At 37.9% G+C, this 21,130-nt stretch overlaps 1 protein-coding gene across 1 annotated transcript in view; it reads right to left on the bottom strand.

Annotated features, from left to right (window-relative positions):
* LOC121386555 (polycystic kidney disease protein 1-like 2) overlaps positions 1 to 20,734 on the bottom strand; it is a 119,418-nt gene extending 98,684 nt beyond the window's left edge. The window contains exons 1-4 of the mRNA XM_041517495.1: positions 20,497 to 20,734; positions 14,367 to 14,506; positions 12,529 to 12,613; positions 7,362 to 7,450 (exon numbers count right to left, since the gene is read on the bottom strand). Coding sequence (XP_041373429.1) covers positions 7,362 to 7,450; positions 12,529 to 12,613; positions 14,367 to 14,506; positions 20,497 to 20,734 — 552 coding nt within the window. The remainder of the gene's footprint in view (positions 1 to 7,361; positions 7,451 to 12,528; positions 12,614 to 14,366; positions 14,507 to 20,496) is intronic.
* Positions 20,735 to 21,130: the final 396 nt, after the last annotated feature.

The following is a 21,130-nucleotide window of genomic DNA, read 5'->3' as shown; positions in this document are numbered from 1 at the left end:
TGTATTACCCTCGCTCTCGATTGGACAATACCAAAATGTCAAGATTCATGTATTACCCTCGCTCTCGATTGGACAATACCAAAATGTCAAGATTCATGTATTACCCTCGCTCTCGATTGGACAATACCAAAATGTCAAGATTCATGTATTACCCTCGCTCTCGATTGGACAATACCAAAATGTCAAGATTCATGTATTACCCTCGCTCTCGATTGGACAATACCAAAATGTCAAGATTCATGTATCACCCTCGCTCTCGATTGGACAATACCAAAATGTCAAGATTCATGTATCACCCTCGCTCTCGATTGGACAATACCAAAATGTCAAGATTCATGTATTACCCTCGCTCTCGATTGGACAATACCAAAATGTCAAGATTCATGTATTACCCTCGCTCTCGATTGGACAATACCAAAATGTCAAGATTCATGTATTACCCTCGCTCTCGATTGGACAATACCAAAATGTCAAGATTCATGTATTACCCTCGCTCTCGATTGGACAATACCAAAATGTCAAGATTCATGTATCACCCTCGCTCTCGATTGGACAATACCAAAATGTCAAGATTCATGTATCACCCTCGCTCTCGATTGGACAATACCAAAATGTCAAGATTCATGTATCACCCTCGCTCTCGATTGGACAATACCAAAATGTCAAGATTCATGTATCACCCTCGCTCTCGATTGGACAATACCAAAATGTCAAGATTCATGTATCACCCTCGCTCTCGATTGGACAATACCAAAATGTCAAGATTCATGTATCACCCTCGCTCTCGATTGGACAATACCAAAATGTCAAGATTCATGTATCACCCTCGCTCTCGATTGGACAATACCAAAATGTCAAGATTCATGTATTACCCTCGCTCTCGATTGGACAATACCAAAATGTCAAGATTCATGTATTACCCTCGCTCTCGATTGGACAATACCAAAATGTCAAGATTCATGTATTACCCTCGCTCTCGATTGGACAATACCAAAATGTCAAGATTCATGTATTACCCTCGCTCTCGATTGGACAATACCAAAATGTCAAGATTCATGTATTACCCTCGCTCTCGATTGGACAATACCAAAATGTCAAGATTCATGTATTACCCTCGCTCTCGATTGGACAATACCAAAATGTCAAGATTCATGTATTACCCTCGCTCTCGATTGGACAATACCAAAATGTCAAGATTCATGTATTACCCTCGCTCTCGATTGGACAATACCAAAATGTCAAGATTCATGTATTACCCTCGCTCTCGATTGGACAATACCAAAATGTCAAGATTCATGTATTACCCTCGCTCTCGATTGGACAATACCAAAATGTCAAGATTCATGTATTACCCTCGCTCTCGATTGGACAATACCAAAATGTCAAGATTCATGTATTACCCTCGCTCTCGATTGGACAATACCAAAATGTCAAGATTCATGTATTACCCTCGCTCTCGATTGGACAATACCAAAATGTCAAGATTCATGTATTACCCTCGCTCTCGATTGGACAATACCAAAATGTCAAGATTCATGTATTACCCTCGCTCTCGATTGGACAATACCAAAATGTCAAGATTCATGTATTACCCTCGCTCTCGATTGGACAATACCAAAATGTCAAGATTCATGTATTACCCTCGCTCTCGATTGGACAATACCAAAATGTCAAGATTCATGTATTACCCTCGCTCTCGATTGGACAATACCAAAATGTCAAGATTCATGTATTACCCTCGCTCTCGATTGGACAATACCAAAATGTCAAGATTCATGTATTACCCTCGCTCTCGATTGGACAATACCAAAATGTCAAGATTCATGTATTACCCTCGCTCTCGATTGGACAATACCAAAATGTCAAGATTCATGTATTACCCTCGCTCTCGATTGGACAATACCAAAATGTCAAGATTCATGTATTACCCTCGCTCTCGATTGGACAATACCAAAATGTCAAGATTCATGTATTACCCTCGCTCTCGATTGGACAATACCAAAATGTCAAGATTCATGTATTACCCTCGCTCTCGATTGGACAATACCAAAATGTCAAGATTCATGTATTACCCTCGCTCTCGATTGGACAATACCAAAATGTCAAGATTCATGTATTACCCTCGCTCTCGATTGGACAATACCAAAATGTCAAGATTCATGTATTACCCTCGCTCTCGATTGGACAATACCAAAATGTCAAGATTCATGTATTACCCTCGCTCTCGATTGGACAATACCAAAATGTCAAGATTCATGTATTACCCTCGCTCTCGATTGGACAATACCAAAATGTCAAGATTCATGTATTACCCTCGCTCTCGATTGGACAATACCAAAATGTCAAGATTCATGTATTACCCTCGCTCTCGATTGGACAATACCAAAATGTCAAGATTCATGTATTACCCTCGCTCTCGATTGGACAATACCAAAATGTCAAGATTCATGTATTACCCTCGCTCTCGATTGGACAATACCAAAATGTCAAGATTCATGTATTACCCTCGCTCTCGATTGGACAATACCAAAATGTCAAGATTCATGTATTACCCTCGCTCTCGATTGGACAATACCAAAATGTCAAGATTCATGTATTACCCTCGCTCTCGATTGGACAATACCAAAATGTCAAGATTCATGTATTACCCTCGCTCTCGATTGGACAATACCAAAATGTCAAGATTCATGTATTACCCTCGCTCTCGATTGGACAATACCAAAATGTCAAGATTCATGTATTACCCTCGCTCTCGATTGGACAATACCAAAATGTCAAGATTCATGTATTACCCTCGCTCTCGATTGGACAATACCAAAATGTCAAGATTCATGTATTACCCTCGCTCTCGATTGGACAATACCAAAATGTCAAGATTCATGTATTACCCTCGCTCTCGATTGGACAATACCAAAATGTCAAGATTCATGTATTACCCTCGCTCTCGATTGGACAATACCAAAATGTCAAGATTCATGTATTACCCTCGCTCTCGATTGGACAATACCAAAATGTCAAGATTCATGTATTACCCTCGCTCTCGATTGGACAATACCAAAATGTCAAGATTCATGTATTACCCTCGCTCTCGATTGGACAATACCAAAATGTCAAGATTCATGTATTACCCTCGCTCTCGATTGGACAATACCAAAATGTCAAGATTCATGTATTACCCTCGCTCTCGATTGGACAATACCAAAATGTCAAGATTCATGTATTACCCTCGCTCTCGATTGGACAATACCAAAATGTCAAGATTCATGTATTACCCTCGCTCTCGATTGGACAATACCAAAATGTCAAGATTCATGTATTACCCTCGCTCTCGATTGGACAATACCAAAATGTCAAGATTCATGTATTACCCTCGCTCTCGATTGGACAATACCAAAATGTCAAGATTCATGTATTACCCTCGCTCTCGATTGGACAATACCAAAATGTCAAGATTCATGTATTACCCTCGCTCTCGATTGGACAATACCAAAATGTCAAGATTCATGTATTACCCTCGCTCTCGATTGGACAATACCAAAATGTCAAGATTCATGTATTACCCTCGCTCTCGATTGGACAATACCAAAATGTCAAGATTCATGTATTACCCTCGCTCTCGATTGGACAATACCAAAATGTCACCAAAATAGATTCATGTATCACCCTCGCTCTCGATTGGACAATACCAAAATGTCAAGATTCATGTATCACCCTCGCTCTCGATTGGACAATACCAAAATGTCAAGATTCATGTATCACCCTCGCTCTCGATTGGACAATACCAAAATGTCAAGATTCATGTATCACCCTCGCTCTCGATTGGACAATACCAAAATGTCAAGATTCATGTATCACCCTCGCTCTCGATTGGACAATACCAAAATGTCAAGATTCATGTATCACCCTCGCTCTCGATTGGACAATACCAAAATGTCAAGATTCATGTATCACCCTCGCTCTCGATTGGACAATACCAAAATGTCAAGATTCATGTATTACCCTCGCTCTCGATTGGACAATACCAAAATGTCAAGATTCATGTATTACCCTCGCTCTCGATTGGACAATACCAAAATGTCAAGATTCATGTATTACCCTCGCTCTCGATTGGACAATACCAAAATGTCACATCAGTGTGTCTGTGAAGGGATTTTATTCATGTATTACCCTCGCTCTCGATTGGACAATACCAAAATGTCAAGATTCATGTATTACCCTCGCTCTCGATTGGACAATACCAAAATGTCAAGATTCATGTATTACCCTCGCTCTCGATTGGACAATACCAAAATGTCAAGATTCATGTATTACCCTCGCTCTCGATTGGACAATACCAAAATGTCAAGATTCATGTATTACCCTCGCTCTCGATTGGACAATCCAAAATGTCAAGATTCATGTATTGCTCTCGATTGGACAATACCAAAATGTCAAGATTCATGTATTACCCTCGCTCTCGATTGGACAATACCAAAATGTCAAGATTCATGTATTACCCTCGCTCTCGATTGGACAATACCAAAATGTCAAGATTCATGTATTACCCTCGCTCTCGATTGGACAATACCAAAATGTCAAGATTCATGTATTACCCTCGCTCTCGATTGGACAATACCAAAATGTCAAGATTCATGTATTACCCTCGCTCTCGATTGGACAATACCAAAATGTCAAGATTCATGTATTACCCTCGCTCTCGATTGGACAATACCAAAATGTCAAGATTCATGTATTACCCTCGCTCTCGATTGGACAATACCAAAATGTCAAGATTCATGTATTACCCTCGCTCTCGATTGGACAATACCAAAATGTCAAGATTCATGTATTACCCTCGCTCTCGATTGGACAATACCAAAATGTCAAGATTCATGTATTACCCTCGCTCTCGATTGGACAATACCAAAATGTCAAGATTCATGTATTACCCTCGCTCTCGATTGGACAATACCAAAATGTCAAGATTCATGTATTACCCTCGCTCTCGATTGGACAATACCAAAATGTCAAGATTCATGTATTACCCTCGCTCTCGATTGGACAATACCAAAATGTCAAGATTCATGTATTACCCTCGCTCTCGATTGGACAATACCAAAATGTCAAGATTCATGTATTACCCTCGCTCTCGATTGGACAATACCAAAATGTCAAGATTAATGTATTACCCTCGCTCTCGATTGGACAATACCAAAATGTCAAGATTCATGTATTACCCTCGCTCTCGATTGGACAATACCAAAATGTCAAGATTCATGTATTACCCTCGCTCTCGATTGGACAATACCAAAATGTCAAGATTCATGTATTACCCTCGCTCTCGATTGGACAATACCAAAATGTCAAGATTCATGTATTACCCTCGCTCTCGATTGGACAATACCAAAATGTCAAGATTCATGTATTACCCTCGCTCTCGATTGGACAATACCAAAATGTCAAGATTCATGTATTACCCTCGCTCTCGATTGGACAATACCAAAATGTCAAGATTCATGTATTACCCTCGCTCTCGATTGGACAATACCAAAATGTCAAGATTCATGTATTACCCTCGCTCTCGATTGGACAATACCAAAATGTCAAGATTCATGTATTACCCTCGCTCTCGATTGGACAATACCAAAATGTCAAGATTCATGTATTACCCTCGCTCTCGATTGGACAATACCAAAATGTCAAGATTCATGTATCACCCTCGCTCTCGATTGGACAATACCAAAATGTCAAGATTCATGTATTACCCTCGCTCTCGATTGGACAATACCAAAATGTCAAGATTCATGTATCACCCTCGCTCTCGATTGGACAATACCAAAATGTCAAGATTCATGTATCACCCTCGCTCTCGATTGGACAATACCAAAATGTCAAGATTCATGTATTACCCTCGCTCTCGATTGGACAATACCAAAATGTCAAGATTCATGTATTACCCTCGCTCTCGATTGGACAATACCAAAATGTCAAGATTCATGTATTACCCTCGCTCTCGATTGGACAATACCAAAATGTCAAGATTCATGTATTACCCTCGCTCTCGATTGGACAATACCAAAATGTCAAGATTCATGTATTACCCTCGCTCTCGATTGGACAATACCAAAATGTCAAGATTCATGTATTACCCTCGCTCTCGATTGGACAATACCAAAATGTCAAGATTTTTATAGGATGTAATGAATAAAAACACATCAGTTCATGTATTACCCTCGCTCTCGATTGGACAATACCAAAATGTCAAGATTCATGTATTACACGCTCTCGATTGGACAATACCAAAATGTCAAGATTCATGTATTACCCTCGCTCTCGATTGGACAATACCAAAATGTCAAGATTCATGTATTACCCTCGCTCTCGATTGGACAATACCAAAATGTCAAGATTCATGTATTACCCTCGCTCTCGATTGGACAATACCAAAATGTCAAGATTCATGTATTACCCTCGCTCTCGATTGGACAATACCAAAATGTCAAGATTCATGTATTACCCTCGCTCTCGATTGGACAATACCAAAATGTCAAGATTCATGTATTACCCTCGCTCTCGATTGGACAATACCAAAATGTCAAGATTCATGTATTACCCTCGCTCTCGATTGGACAATACCAAAATGTCAAGATTCATGTATTACCCTCGCTCTCGATTGGACAATACCAAAATGTCAAGATTCATGTATTACCCTCGCTCTCGATTGGACAATACCAAAATGTCAAGATTCATGTATTACCCTCGCTCTCGATTGGACAATACCAAAATGTCAAGATTCATGTATTACCCTCGCTCTCGATTGGACAATACCAAAATGTCAAGATTCATGTATTACCCTCGCTCTCGATTGGACAATACCAAAATGTCAAGATTCATGTATTACCCTCGCTCTCGATTGGACAATACCAAAATGTCAAGATTCATGTATTACCCTCGCTCTCGATTGGACAATACCAAAATGTCAATTGGATTCAAGATGTATTACCCTCGCTCTCGATTGGACAATACCAAAATGTCAAGATTCATGTATTACCCTCGCTCTCGATTGGACAATACCAAAATGTCAAGATTCATGTATTACCCTCGCTCTTGATTGGACAATACCAAAATGTCAAGATTCATGTATTACCCTCGCTCTCGATTGGACAATACCAAAATGTCAAGATTCATGTATTACCCTCGCTCTCGATTGGACAATACCAAAATGTCAAGATTCATGTATTACCCTCGCTCTCGATTGGACAATACCAAAATGTCAAGATTCATGTATCACCCTCGCTCTCGATTGGACAATACAAAAATCCTGACATGAGTTTCATCAAAATCAGTACGACACACAAGCTTGTATAATAAGTTCTATTTACAATTGTTATCTTTTCTGCAATTGTAGTATTTGCTTCTACTTGCACTGTCTCAAGCATACCCACAATACCCAACGCTTTCTCAAGAAAATCTGAAAAGAAAAAATACATTATTCAGGCAGCAAAATAAGTTAACAAAGGGTGTCCAGATGTCAAAAGTCAGAAATGATACGACATCCTCTACAAAATTTTATTAAACGAAAACTATACACCCGAAAAGTGGATCTTTATCAGTGAGTCTGTGAAGGGATTTTATAGGATGTTAATGAATAAAAACAAATCAGTGTGTCTGTGAAGGGATTTTATAGGATGTTAATTAATGAATAAAAACACATCAGTGAGTCTGTGAAGGGATTTTATAGGATGTTAATGAATAAAAACATATCAGTGTGTCTGTGAAGGGATTTTATAGGATGTTAATGAATAAAAACACATCAGTGAGTCTGTGAAGGGATTTTATAGGATGTTAATGAATAAAAACACATCAGTGTGTCTGTGAAGGGATTTTATAGGATGTTAATGAATAAAAACACATCAGTGTGTCTGTGAAGGGATTTTATAGGATGTTAATGAATAAAAACACATCAGTGTGTCTGTGAAGGGATTTTATAGGATGTTAATGAATAAAAACACATCAGTGTGTCTGTGAAGGGATTTTATAGGATGTTAATGAATAAAAACACATCAGTGTGTCTGTGAAGGGATTTTATAGGATGTTAATGAATAAAAACACATCAGTGTGTCTGTGAAGGGATTGTGAAGGATTATAGGATAGGATGTTAATGAATAAAAACACATCAGTGTGTCTGTGAAGGGATTTTATAGGATGTTAATGAATAAAAACACATCAGTGTGTCTGTGAAGGGATTTTATAGGATGTTAATGAATAAAAACACATCAGTGAGTCTGTGAAGGGATTTTATAGGATGTTAATGAATAAAAACACATCAGTGAGTCTGTGAAGGGATTTTATAGGATGTTAATGAATAAAAACACATCAGTGTGTCTGTGAAGGGATTTTATAGGATGTTAATGAATAAAAACATATCAGTGTGTCTGTGAAGGGATTTTATAGGATGTTAATGAATAAAAACATATCAGTGTGTCTGTGAAGGGATTTTATAGGATGTTAATGAATAAAAACACATCAGTGAGTCTGTGAAGGGATTTTATAGGATGTTAATGAATAAAAACACATCAGTGAGTCTGTGAAGGGATTTTATAGGATGTTAATGAATAAAAACACATCAGTGAGTCTGTGAAGGGATTTTATAGGATGTTAATGAATAAAAACACATCAGTGTGTCTGTGAAGGGATTTTATAGGATGTTAATGAATAAAAACACATCAGTGTGTCTGTGAAGGGATTTTATAGGATGTTAATGAATAAAAACATATCAGTGAGTCTGTGAAGGGATTTTATAGGATGTTAATGAATAAAAACACATCAGTGTGTCTGTGAAGGGATTTTATAGGATGTTAACCAGTGAAAACATATCAGTGAGTCTGTGAAGGGATTTTAATGGATGTTAATAAAAACACATATCAGTGTGTCTGTGAATGGATTTTATAGGATGTTAATGAATAAAAACATATCAGTGTGTCTGTGAAGGGATTTTATAGGATGTTAATGAATAAAAACACATCAGTGTGTCTGTGAAGGGATTTTATAGGATGTTAATGAATAAAAACATATCAGTGTGTCTGTGAAGGGATTTTATAGGATGTTAATGAATAAAAACATATCAGTGTGTCTGTGAAGGGATTTTATAGGATGTTAATGAATAAAAACACATCAGTGTGTCTGTGAAGGGATTTTATAGGATGTTAATGAATAAAAACACATCAGTGTGTCTGTGAAGGGATTTTATAGGATGTTAATGAATAAAAACACATCAGTGTGTCTGTGAAGGGATTTTATAGGATGTTAATGAATAAAAACACATCAGTGTGTCTGTGAAGGGATTTTATAGGATGTTAATGAATAAAAACACATCAGTGTGTCTGTGAAGGGATTTTATAGGATGTTAATGAATAAAAACACATCAGTGTGTCTGTGAAGGGATTTTATAGGATGTTAATGAATAAAAACACATCAGTGTGTCTGTGAAGGGATTTTATAGGATGTTAATGAATAAAAACACATCAGTGTGTCTGTGAAGGGATTTTATAGGATGTTAATGAATAAAAACACATCAGTGTGTCTGTGAAGGGATTTTATAGGATGTTAATGAATAAAAACACATCAGTGTGTCTGTGAAGGGATTTTATAGGATGTTAATGAATAAAAACATATCAGTGTGTCTGTGAAGGGATTTTATAGGATGTTAATGAATAAAAACACATCAGTGTGTCTGTGAAGGGATTTTATAGGATGTTAATGAATAAAAACACATCAGTGTGTCTGTGAAGGGATTTTATAGGATGTTAATGAATAAAAACACATCAGTGTGTCTGTGAAGGGATTTTATAGGATGTGTGTAATGAATAAAAACACATCAGTGTGTCTGTGAAGGGATTTTATAGGATGTTAATGAATAAAAACACATCAGTGTGTCTGTGAAGGGATTTTATAGGATGTTAATGAATAAAAACACATCAGTGTGTCTGTGAAGGGATTTTATAGGATGTTAATGAATAAAAACATATCAGTGTGTCTGTGAAGGGATTTTATAGGATGTTAATGAATAAAAACACATCAGTGAGTCTGTGAAGGGATTTTATAGGATGTTAATGAATAAAAACACATCAGTGTGTCTGTGAAGGGATTTTATAGGATGTTAATGAATAAAAACACATCAGTGTGTCTGTGAAGGGATTTTATAGGATGTTAATGAATAAAACACATCAGTGTGTCTGTGAAGGGATTTTATAGGATGTTAATTAACATGTTTCCTGCCATTGACGTGTATACACGTCAATCGCGTCATCACAATGCACTGTTTCTGTGATTTAATAGGATGTTAATGAATAAAAACAATCAGTGTTGTGAAGGGATTTTTGTCAAAAACAACGCATCAGGAAATGTGAAGGGATTTTAGTCTTTCAATGAAAAAAACACTCAGTGTGTCTGTGAAGGGATTGTATAGTTGAAATTAAAAATAAACATCAGTGTGTCTGTGAAGGGATTTTATAGGATGTTTATTAGTTTCACATCAGTGTGTCTGTGAAGTGGTTTATTTGTTAATGTAAAAATCAGTGTGTCATAATATACTATGTATATATGAACTACATGTATGACAGTTGGATTAAAATAGAATAGGTATCACTTTTCATGTCTAACAAAAAAAAAAAATCAGTAATCTGACGGCATAAATAGGATGTAATTGAAAGGGCCCCATTCCCCCAATTTATATTTAATAAAAAAACATATCAGTGTCATGTGACAGCACATTTTATAGGATGTTAATGAATAAAAAGTCACATCAGTGAGTCTGTGAAGGGATTTTATAGGATGTTAATAAATAAAAACATATCAGTGTGTCTGTGAAGGGATTTTATAGGATGTTAATGAATAAATACACATCAGTGCTGTCTGTGAAGGGATTTTATAGGATGTTAATGAATAAAAACATATCAGTGAGTCTGTGAAGGGATTTTATAGGATGTTAATGAATAAAAACACATCAGTGAGTCTGTAAGGATTTTATAGGATGTTAATGAATGGTAAACACATCAGTGACCACCATGGGATTTTATAGGATGTTAATGAATAAAAACATATCCCATGAGTCTGTGAAGGGAGACTCACCATGAGTTGTGAGTCTTTATACCTTACTACTGCTGTCCCATGATTTTAAAGTGAACAAAAGAGACTCACCATGAGTGTTAGTCTTTATCAGTGACTCTGCTGTCCCATTTTATAGGATGTTAATGAATAAAGACTCACCATGAGTTTAGTCTTATACCTTACTACTGCTGTCCCATGATAAAGTGAACAAAAGAGACTCACCATGAGTTTAGTCTTTATACCTTACTACTGCTGTCCCATGATAAAGTGAACAAAAGAGACTCACCATGAGTTTAGTCTTTATACCTTACTACTGCTGTCCCAAAACAAAGTGAACAAAAGAGACTCGCCATGCATGTTTAGTCTTTATACCTTACTACTGCTGTCCCAAAATAAAGTGAACAAAAGAGACTCACCATGAGTAGTCTTTATACCTTACTACTGCTGTCCCATGATAAAGTGAACAAAAGAGACTCACCATGAGTTTAGTCTTTATACCTTACTACTGCTGTCCCATGATAAAGTGAACAAAAGAGACTCACCATGAGTTTAGTCTTTATACCTTACTACTGCTGTCAAAAAACAAAGTGAACAAAAGAGACTCACCATGAGTTTAGTCTTTATACCTTACTACTGCTGTCAAAAAACAAAGTGAACAAAAGAGACTCCTGCCATGAGTTTCACAGTCTTTATACCTTGCCTGCTGCTGTCCCAAAATTAAGTGAACAAAAGAGACTCACCATGAGTAGTCTTTATACCTTACTACTGCTGTCCCATGATAAAGTGAACAAAAGAGACTCACCATGAGTTTAGTCTTTATACCTTACTACTGCTGTCCCATGATAAAGTGAACAAAAGAGACTCACCATGAGTTTAGTCTTTATACCTTACTACTGCTGTCAAAAAACAAAGTGAACAAAAGAGACTCACCATGAGTTTAGTCTTTATACCTTACTACTGCTGTCAAAAAACAAAGTGAACAAAAGAGACTCACCATGAGTTTAGTCTTTATACCTTCCACTGCTGTCCCAAAACAAAGTGAACAAAAGAGACTCGCCATGAGTTTAGTCTTTATACCTTACTACTGCTGTCCCATAGTAAAGTGAACAAAAGAGACTCACCATGAGTTTAGTCTTTATACCTTACTACTGCTGTCAAAAAACAAAGTGAACAAAAGAGACTCGCAATGCATGTTTTGACTTCACTTGATGATCAGTTTCAAATGGTTTGTATTACAATACTGTGCTATAAACTGATAGAATTCTGGATATGTGTTGCTGGTAATTGTCTGGCAAACTAGAGAGTTATTTCCATTTCGTACTAATATTCCTGAATTACTGTTTCACTTCTCCCTACATTTCCTCCTAAAATTTTAACCTTAATATTTCTGACACAGACAAATACCTTCCACCTGTTTTGTTAGCTCATTTCTACTTGTACCTGATGGTCTCTCTTGAACGGCTTCCTTAGAAACATCATTCAACCATTCGAGAAATGGCTGTACATCAGATTTTGCGGTCTGAACCTGAAAAGCAGTATAACAAAGACAGTGAGTTAGAATAAAAAATTTCTTCCTAATATATATGATATTGACGATACAGAAAAATACTCTGGTAATAACCTCATATATATATATATCTCTTTTAATTGTTTTATCTTGAATTTGTGTTTTGAAAAGTGATGCTGTCTGTAGAATGATTCAAATGTTGTCAATAAGATTCAGGCATTTTCATTTAATTGCGTTATTTATGTCTCTCAGTGTTTATACATTTTAACATTTTAACACTTGGTTAATTGACAGAGAAACCTCATTGATGGAAGAAAGTATCAGTAATATACACAATGCGTTATTTATGTCTCTCGGTGTTAATACATTTTAACACTTGGTTAATTGACAGAGAAAAGAAAGTATCCACAATCATGTGATTGACAGAGAAACCTGATTGATGTAAGAAAATATCAGTAATATACACAATGCTTTATTTATGTCTCTCGGTGTTAATACATTTTAACACTTGGTTAATTGACAGAGAAACCTCATTGATGGAAAAAAGTATCAGTAATATACACAATGCTTTATTTATGTCTCTCGGTGTTAATACATTTTAACACTTGGTTAATTGACAGAGGTAAAAATGTAAGGCCAACTATAGGAAGCCTGTTTTTCTTAAACGCAGGTGTTTAAAGCATTAGAAAGAAAGAAGTGTTTTATTTAACGACGCAGGTGGTTAAGGCACACAGATTTTTTTAGAGGAAACCCGCTGTCGCCACATAGGCTACTCTTTTACGACAGGCAGCAAGGGATCTTTTATTTGCGCTTCCCACAGGCAGGATAGCACAAACCATGGCCTTTGTTGAACCAGTTATGGATCACTGGTCGGTGCAAGTGGTTTTACACCTACCCAATGAGCCTTGCGGAGCACTGACTCAGGGTTTGGAGTCGGTATCTGGATTAAAAATTCCATGCCTCGACTGGGATCCGAACCCAGTACGTACCAGCCTGTAGACCGATGGCTTGCCACGACGCCACCGAGGCCGGTATGGGATAATTACAAGATATAATGATACATATGGTTATATATGATTAAAACAGGATCATCTTGTAATTATCCCATACTACCTCCTCACTTTCAATAGACTCCCCCACCCCGACACACCTGTCATAACCACGACGCCACCGAGGCCGGTTAAAGCATTATAAGACATAAACAGGTGTTTAAAGCATTATAAGACATAAACAGGTGTTTAAAGCATTATAAGACATAAACAGGTGTTTAAAGCATTATAAGACATAAACAGGTGTTTAAAGCATTATAAGACATAAGCAGGTGTTTAAAGGATTATAAGACATAAACAGGTGTTTAAAGCATTATATGACATAAACAGGTGTTTAAAGGATTATAAGACATAAACAGGTGTTTAAAGCATTATAAGACATAAGCAGGTGTTTAAAGGATTATAAGACATAAACAGGTGTTTAAAGCATTATAAGACATAAACAGGTGTTTAAAGGATTATAAGACATAAGCAGGTGTTTAAAGCATTATATGACATAAACAGGTGTTTAAAGCATTATAAGACATAAGCAGGTGTTTAAAGCATTATAAGACATAAACAGGTGTTTAAAGCATTATAAGACATAAGCAGGTGTTTAAAGGATTATAAGACATAAACAGGTGTTTAAAGCATTATAAGACATAAACAGGTGTTTAAAGCATTATAAGACATAAACAGATCATAAATTACACCAGTAATTTTCATCTTTTATGCACCCTTACCTGTACTCTTAACGAGACTATTGTGCTGGTATCAAAACAGTCTGAAATGTGAACTGTTAACTGGAGCGACCTGTTGGACTGTGGGGACGCAGGAAGTTTTAAACTAATTGTGTCTTTGTTTGCGTAATCCAAGAGAGTATCTGAAATGAGAAAACAGCTTATTACTACACCACTTCATTATGGCAAACAAACACATTGAGATTTGTAAACATCAGGACTACAAAACTCAAAAAGAGAATTACAGGTTGATGCACCATTTATGACTTCATTGAAATCAGCATTGGTAATCAAGTAAACGTATCCTCATTACAAACTTATTATAATCCTGATTTGCATTTCTTTTGGTGTTGAGTATGAATATAAATTGCTAACATGTTAAGAGTCAATTATGCAATCCCAGTGTGATCCCCTCCTCTCCCCAAAATATGTAAGCTAGACCTTTTGTGTATGGGAAAGATCTGCATGATTTAGATACAATATGTGAGCTAGACCTTTTGTGTATGGGAAAGATCTGCATGATTTAGATACAATATGTCAGCTAGACCTTTTGTGTATGGGAAAGATCTGCATGATTTAGATACAATATGTCAGCTAGACCTTTTGTGTATGGGAAAGGTCTGCATGATTTAGATACAATATGTGAGCTAGACCTTTTGTGTATGGGAAAGATCTGCATGATTTAGATACAATATGTCAGCTAGACCTTTTGTGTATGGGAAAGGTCTGCATGATTTAGATACAATATGTCAACTAGACCTTTTGTGTATGGGAAAGGTCTGCATGATTTAGATACAATATGTCAACTAGACCTTTTGTGTATGGGAAAGGTCTGCATGATTTAGATACAATATGTCAGCTAGACCTTTTGTGTATGGGAAAGATCTGCATGATTTAGATACAATATGTCAGCTAGACCTTTTGTGTATGGGAAAGATCTGCATGATTTAGATACAATATGTCAGCTAGACCTTTTGTGTATGGGAAAGGTCTGCATGATTTAGATACAATATGTCAGCTAGACCTTTTGTGTATGGGAAAGATCTGCATGATTTAGATACAATATGTCAGCTAGACCTTTTGTGTATGGGAAAGATCTGCATGATTTAGATACATTGTGTCAGCTAGACCTTTTGTGTATGGGAAAGATCTGCATGATTTAGATTGATTGATTGATTGAATGTTTGTTTAACGACACCCCAGCACAAAAATACATATCGGCTATTGGGTGTCACAAATGGTAAGTATATGAACATATTTATATAGACTCATGTAAAACCACAGTGTAAGGAGCTGTGGGGAGGAAGTATAATACAATATATAAAATCAAGTTAAGTATATCTTAAAATTTTGTATAGAAGTCAAAGTGTTTTAAAAACTTTACAATTAACATTGGATGGAATTTAAACGATTCCAAAACATTTCTGTTGCCAAATATATCATTTCTTGTCGGCTTGAGATGATCACACTCCACCAAAATGTGCCGCACAGTCAGTGTACACTGACAGTGTTCACACTGAGGAGGAGGGTCCTTCTTTAAAATAAATGAATGCGTCAAATATGTATGGCCAATGCGGGCACAGCATAAGACTACTTCATCCTTCCTGCATCGCCTGTAGGATGACTGCCACTCTCCCAGGACTGCCTTGACAGAATGAAGCTTATTCGCAACCGCACCGTCCCAATCATCTTGCCAAGTAGAAAAGATATATTGGTTAATATGAAATTTAAAATCACTGTAGGGGACACCAACATGGACACGGGGCAAGTTCAAAGCAGACTTGGCAGCAACATCTGCCTTTTCGTTACCCCTAATGCCAACATGGCTGGGTACCCAACACAGTATAACATCTTTATTGGCAATTGATAAAAAGACACACTTTCGTATCACCATCCCAACTAAGGGGTGCTCCAATTTCATGTACTGTAGAGCTTGAAGACACGAAAGTGAGTCTGTAAAAATAATATACTTGGATGCATATGAATCCTTAATCTGTTCCAGGGCTTTAATGATTGCCCAAATTTCAGCAGTAAAGATTGATGCTGAATCGGGCAATCTCATGGAAATTATTGTGTCTGATGGAAACATTGTAGCACAAGCCACAGAATTCCCATCCCGTGATCCGTCTGTGTAAACAGGAATGTAATCACAGTATACCGCTCTTGGATTTCCATGAAATGTTGTTTATAAATAACTGCATCTGTGCGATCTTTTTTTAGATGCACAAGATCGAATACAATTTTTGGTGGTTTGATACACCAAGGTGGCAAAATAAAATATGAAGGCGTTTCCAAAATGTCTGTTAAATCAATGTTGGAAACTGATAAAAACTGCTTAATGCGAAGACCAAATGTTCGGATCGCATTCGGTTTCGCATCAAACAACTTCATATATTTATTATCAAACACCGCATTGTGTGCAGGATGTTTTGGCATTGATTTAATCTTTGTAGCATACTGCAGAGAAAGCTTTGCACGTCTAGCACCCAAACTAGGTTTGTGTGCATCGACGTACAAGCTCTCCACAGGAGATGTTTTGAAAGCACCAAGACAAAGCCTAAGTCCCTGGTTGTGTATAGGATCTAGCATTTGCAAGTAAGACTTACGTGCTGACCCATACACAATGCACCCATAATCAAGTTTAGACCGAACTAAAGATCTATAAAGTCGGAGCATAACCTTTCGATCTGCTCCCCATTCAGTCTTGCCAATAACCTTTAAGATATTGAGGGCCTTTAAGCCCTTCTTTTTCACATACTGTAAATGAGGAACAAAAGATAGCCTCCTGTCAAAAATAACCCCCAGAAATTTGATCTCCTCCACAACTGGAACCGGAGTTTTGTCCAGAAACAGCTGTGGATCTAAATGGTGACCTCGTTTCTGGCAGATATGCATACAGACTGTTTTTGACTTTGAGAATCGAAATCCATTGTCAGTTGCCCATTGTTGAAGCTTATTCAAACAAAGCTGCAACTGACGTTCAATGATACTCATACTGGACGACCTGTAGCAAATCTGAAAATCGTCGACATATAACGAGCTATCAACGCCAGGTTTTAAACACTGGGTGATGCTGTTAACTTTCACGGAAAATAAAGTTACTGACAGGATGCTACCTTGAGGCACACCCATCTCTTGGGAGTGAGAATCGGATAACGTAGATCCCACTCGTACCTTGAAAGACCTATTCTGTAAGAAATTTGAGATAAAGCCAGGCATACGGCCTCTTAGGCCCATGCCATGGAGGTCTTTCAAAATCCCATACTTCCACGTGGTATCATAAGCTTTCTCGAGGTCAAAAAAGACCGATACCAAATGCTGGTTATGGATAAAAGCATCCCTACAAAACGTTTCAAATCTAACAAGATGATCGACCGTGCTACGTCTAGGCCTGAACCCACATTGCACGTTAGTAAGCAATTTGTGGGACTCAAGATACCAGACAAGTCTACGGTTGATCATTCTTTCCATGGTTTTACAAATGCAACTTGTCAAAGCAATAGGGCGATAACTGGTAGGATTTGTTGGATCCTTACCAGGCTTAGGAATAGGAATGACAATGGCTTTTCTCCAATCAGAAGGAAAGTCACCCGAAATCCAGATTTTGTTAAAGATATTTAATAGAACCATTAAGGATGATTCAGGTAAGTGTTTTAAGAGTTGATAATGTATTTCATCTGGTCCTACCGAAGTATCATGGGCTCTACGTAAAGCGTCCTGCAACTCCTCCAAAGAGAAGTGCCTGTTGTATACTTCAACATTTTCAGATGAAAAGTTAATAGGTTGCTTTTCAGCTTTATTTCTGACAGACGTAAAATCATCTGTACTGAAAGAAGAAGAAAAGTTATGGGAGAAACTGTCTGCCAATGCATTGGCAATGTCACGATGAGACGTAACATCCGTGTCATTGACAGACAAATGGCGAACTGTATTATTGGATTCTTTTCCCTTGATTTTACGTATCCTATTCCAGACAGATTTCACAGATGTTTGAGAAGTCAACTTGGAGACATAATTTCTCCAAGATGATTTCTTACTCTGTCTGATAGTTTTACGAGCCTTTGCCCGAGCAATGCGATAACTATTCAGGTTATCCCCGGTAGGTTCGCGTTTGAACCTCTCGAGGGTCCTGTTTCGCTCTTTGATTGCATCTTTGCATGTCTCATTGAACCATGGTTTATTGAAACGCTTCGGTACTGCCGAAGTCTTAGGAATAGTTTCCTCTGCAATATCTTTCAAGATGGAGGTGAACAAAGACATGGGATCATCGGCACCAGTCATGGCAGTTTGTTGCAGTCGAGTGCTGCATAGATGCCGAAATTGATCCCAGTTTGCCCCTGTCAACCTCCATCTCTGAACTCTTTCAAGTGATGGAGGTCCATCATTCTCCAAAATAACTGGAAAGTGGTCACTACCACAAGGGTCCTGACAAACTTTCCATGAGAAATCAAGACAAAGTGATGGACTACAAAGGGTTAAATCAATGGATGTGAAAGAACCACTTGCAGGATGAAAGTATGTATGACTTTTATCATTAAGTAATATTAAGTCATTTTTGAGAATTAAGTCTTCTAATTGTTTACCTTTAGTGTTTATGTCATCGCATCCCTACAAAGTGTGGTGTGCATTAAAATCTCCCATGATAATAAAGGGAGTAGGGAGTTGATCAAGAAGACCTTGAAAGTCCCTAGTGCTAAAATTGTAATTGTTTCGAGGGGGTAAATAAACTGAACAGAGAGTAATAGTTTTATGAGCCGTGACCTTTACGGCCACAGCTTGTAAAGTTGACTTTAATATGACTTCACTCTGGGGAATGTTTTCATTTACAATAATGGAAACGCCCCCAGACGCTCTGTTTTCACTCTGTTGACATTTATGGTAGAGATTAAATCCTCTGATGTTAATACTGTCAGTATCCTTCAGGAAAGTTTCCTGAAGACACACTGCAAGAGGATTATACTTTTGAATTAGAAGACTTAATTCATCAAAATTGGGCCTAAGCCCACGACAGTTCCACTGGATAACTTTATTTTCCATCGGGAGGAAGTATGGGTTTTATCTTTGGCTTTGCTGGTGGTCTTTGTGATCGGCAATGATCTGGAGATAAAATCTCCATATCATCATCACCGATATCAGCCAAAGTATCATACATATTGCTGATCGGGACCGAACGTAATTCGATCTTTTTCAGCCTACCAGACAGTACTTCTGTAGCTTTCTTTGGAGATTTCTTTGTGTCATTGCCTGTCTTAGGGAGACAAGTGCTCGACCTATTTGGTGGATTTTTAAAATCCAATGACACTTGAGTTTCAATTTCCTTTTTCTGGGGTGTGATTTTTTGTTTTTGTGCTGCTTTTTGCACCTGTTTTTGCGTCTTCTCAATATCAGACAGTTTCTTGTACTTGGCTTCATCACAATGCCAAGTGAGGTCTGTGTTGACTGCAACACTTTTAGTGGCGACTTTGGCAGCAGCTGCAGCTGCATATGACTTGTCACCGACTGTAGGTGTTGCTGTCTCCACCAACCTCCTGGCATCCGTGAAGGACAGTTTATTTTGTACCTTCACCTGTTGAACTCTTTTTTCCAGCTTCCACCGCGGACACTCTCGCGAGTATGCACAGTGGTTGCCCTTGCAGTTGAGACAAAGTGTATCGTTCTTACATGTCTTGCTGTCATGGTCAAATAGACCACAACGAGCGCATGTAAGTTTTCCACGACATGTGTTCTGACCATGGCCAAACCGCTGGCATCTGAAGCAACGCAAGGGGTTTGGAATGAAGGGTTCAACAGGAATATTAAGGTAACCGGCTTTGACAGATTGAGGAAGGGTAGGGACGTTAAAGGTGAGGATACAAGTATTCGTCGGTAACAAGTCATTGTTTCGACGAACCTTTATCCTCCTCACAGCAGTAACTCCTTGTGTACGTAAATTTTGGCATATTTCTTCCTCGCTAACACCTTCCAAATCTCTGCATCTGATAACTCCCTTTGACGAATTAAGGGAGGAATGCGCAGTTACCTTAATTGGTACGTTACAAAAAAACTGTCGACTTGAGAAGACAAGTAGAATGCCTTTCGGTTAAACATTCAACCAAAAGGCCAGTCTTAATTTTTTTGACAGATTTTGGCTCACCAGCCAAGCCAACAATTGCCTTTTGAATGGCAAAGGGTGAAAGTTTATTCAAGGCTCCGTCATCAGTGGAACTGATGACGAGAAACCTTGGCCAGTTTTGTGAAGAAATCACTTTGGATTTCTTCACACTAGTTTTCGATTTCATGGACTCCTCGTCGGAAGACAAGAAGTCCGAAACTTCGGTGTGGACCCTTTTAAGGGTCCCATCTGTATTTGGTACAATTTTTGGTTGATCCATATTAGATTTGAAAAAATGTTCATCAACCATGCCCCCACCCACCACCGGGTCCAACAAGGGGACATGGTGCTGCGGATAACCAGCAGACATCCATGCCAGGGATACATGGTTGATATACTTGGGCATTAAGAAAACAAAATCACCCAATTGACCCTAGCCACCGCCCCAAGAGCAACAAATACATATGGTATATAAAAAAAATTTTGCTCTTGACTAAATGTAAACAAAACAAAAATTGTATGCTCTCGAGCTTGGCGTGACCAGCTGATTGATCAGGTCGGGCCTACCTGACCACCCGTCTATTTGAACTCCGGGCCAAAGTGATGTATTGTCAGAAGTCATACCCGCAGGTATGCCCCAACTCAATCACCAGGATCCCATCATCCATTTTCACGG

This window comes from Gigantopelta aegis, chromosome 12 (assembly GCF_016097555.1).
Source record: "Gigantopelta aegis isolate Gae_Host chromosome 12, Gae_host_genome, whole genome shotgun sequence".
In the NCBI taxonomy this organism is placed as follows: Eukaryota; Metazoa; Mollusca; class Gastropoda; order Neomphalida; family Peltospiridae; genus Gigantopelta; species Gigantopelta aegis.
The sequence above is the reverse complement of the archived record's forward strand: the minus strand, read 5'-3'. Positions and strand labels throughout refer to the sequence as shown.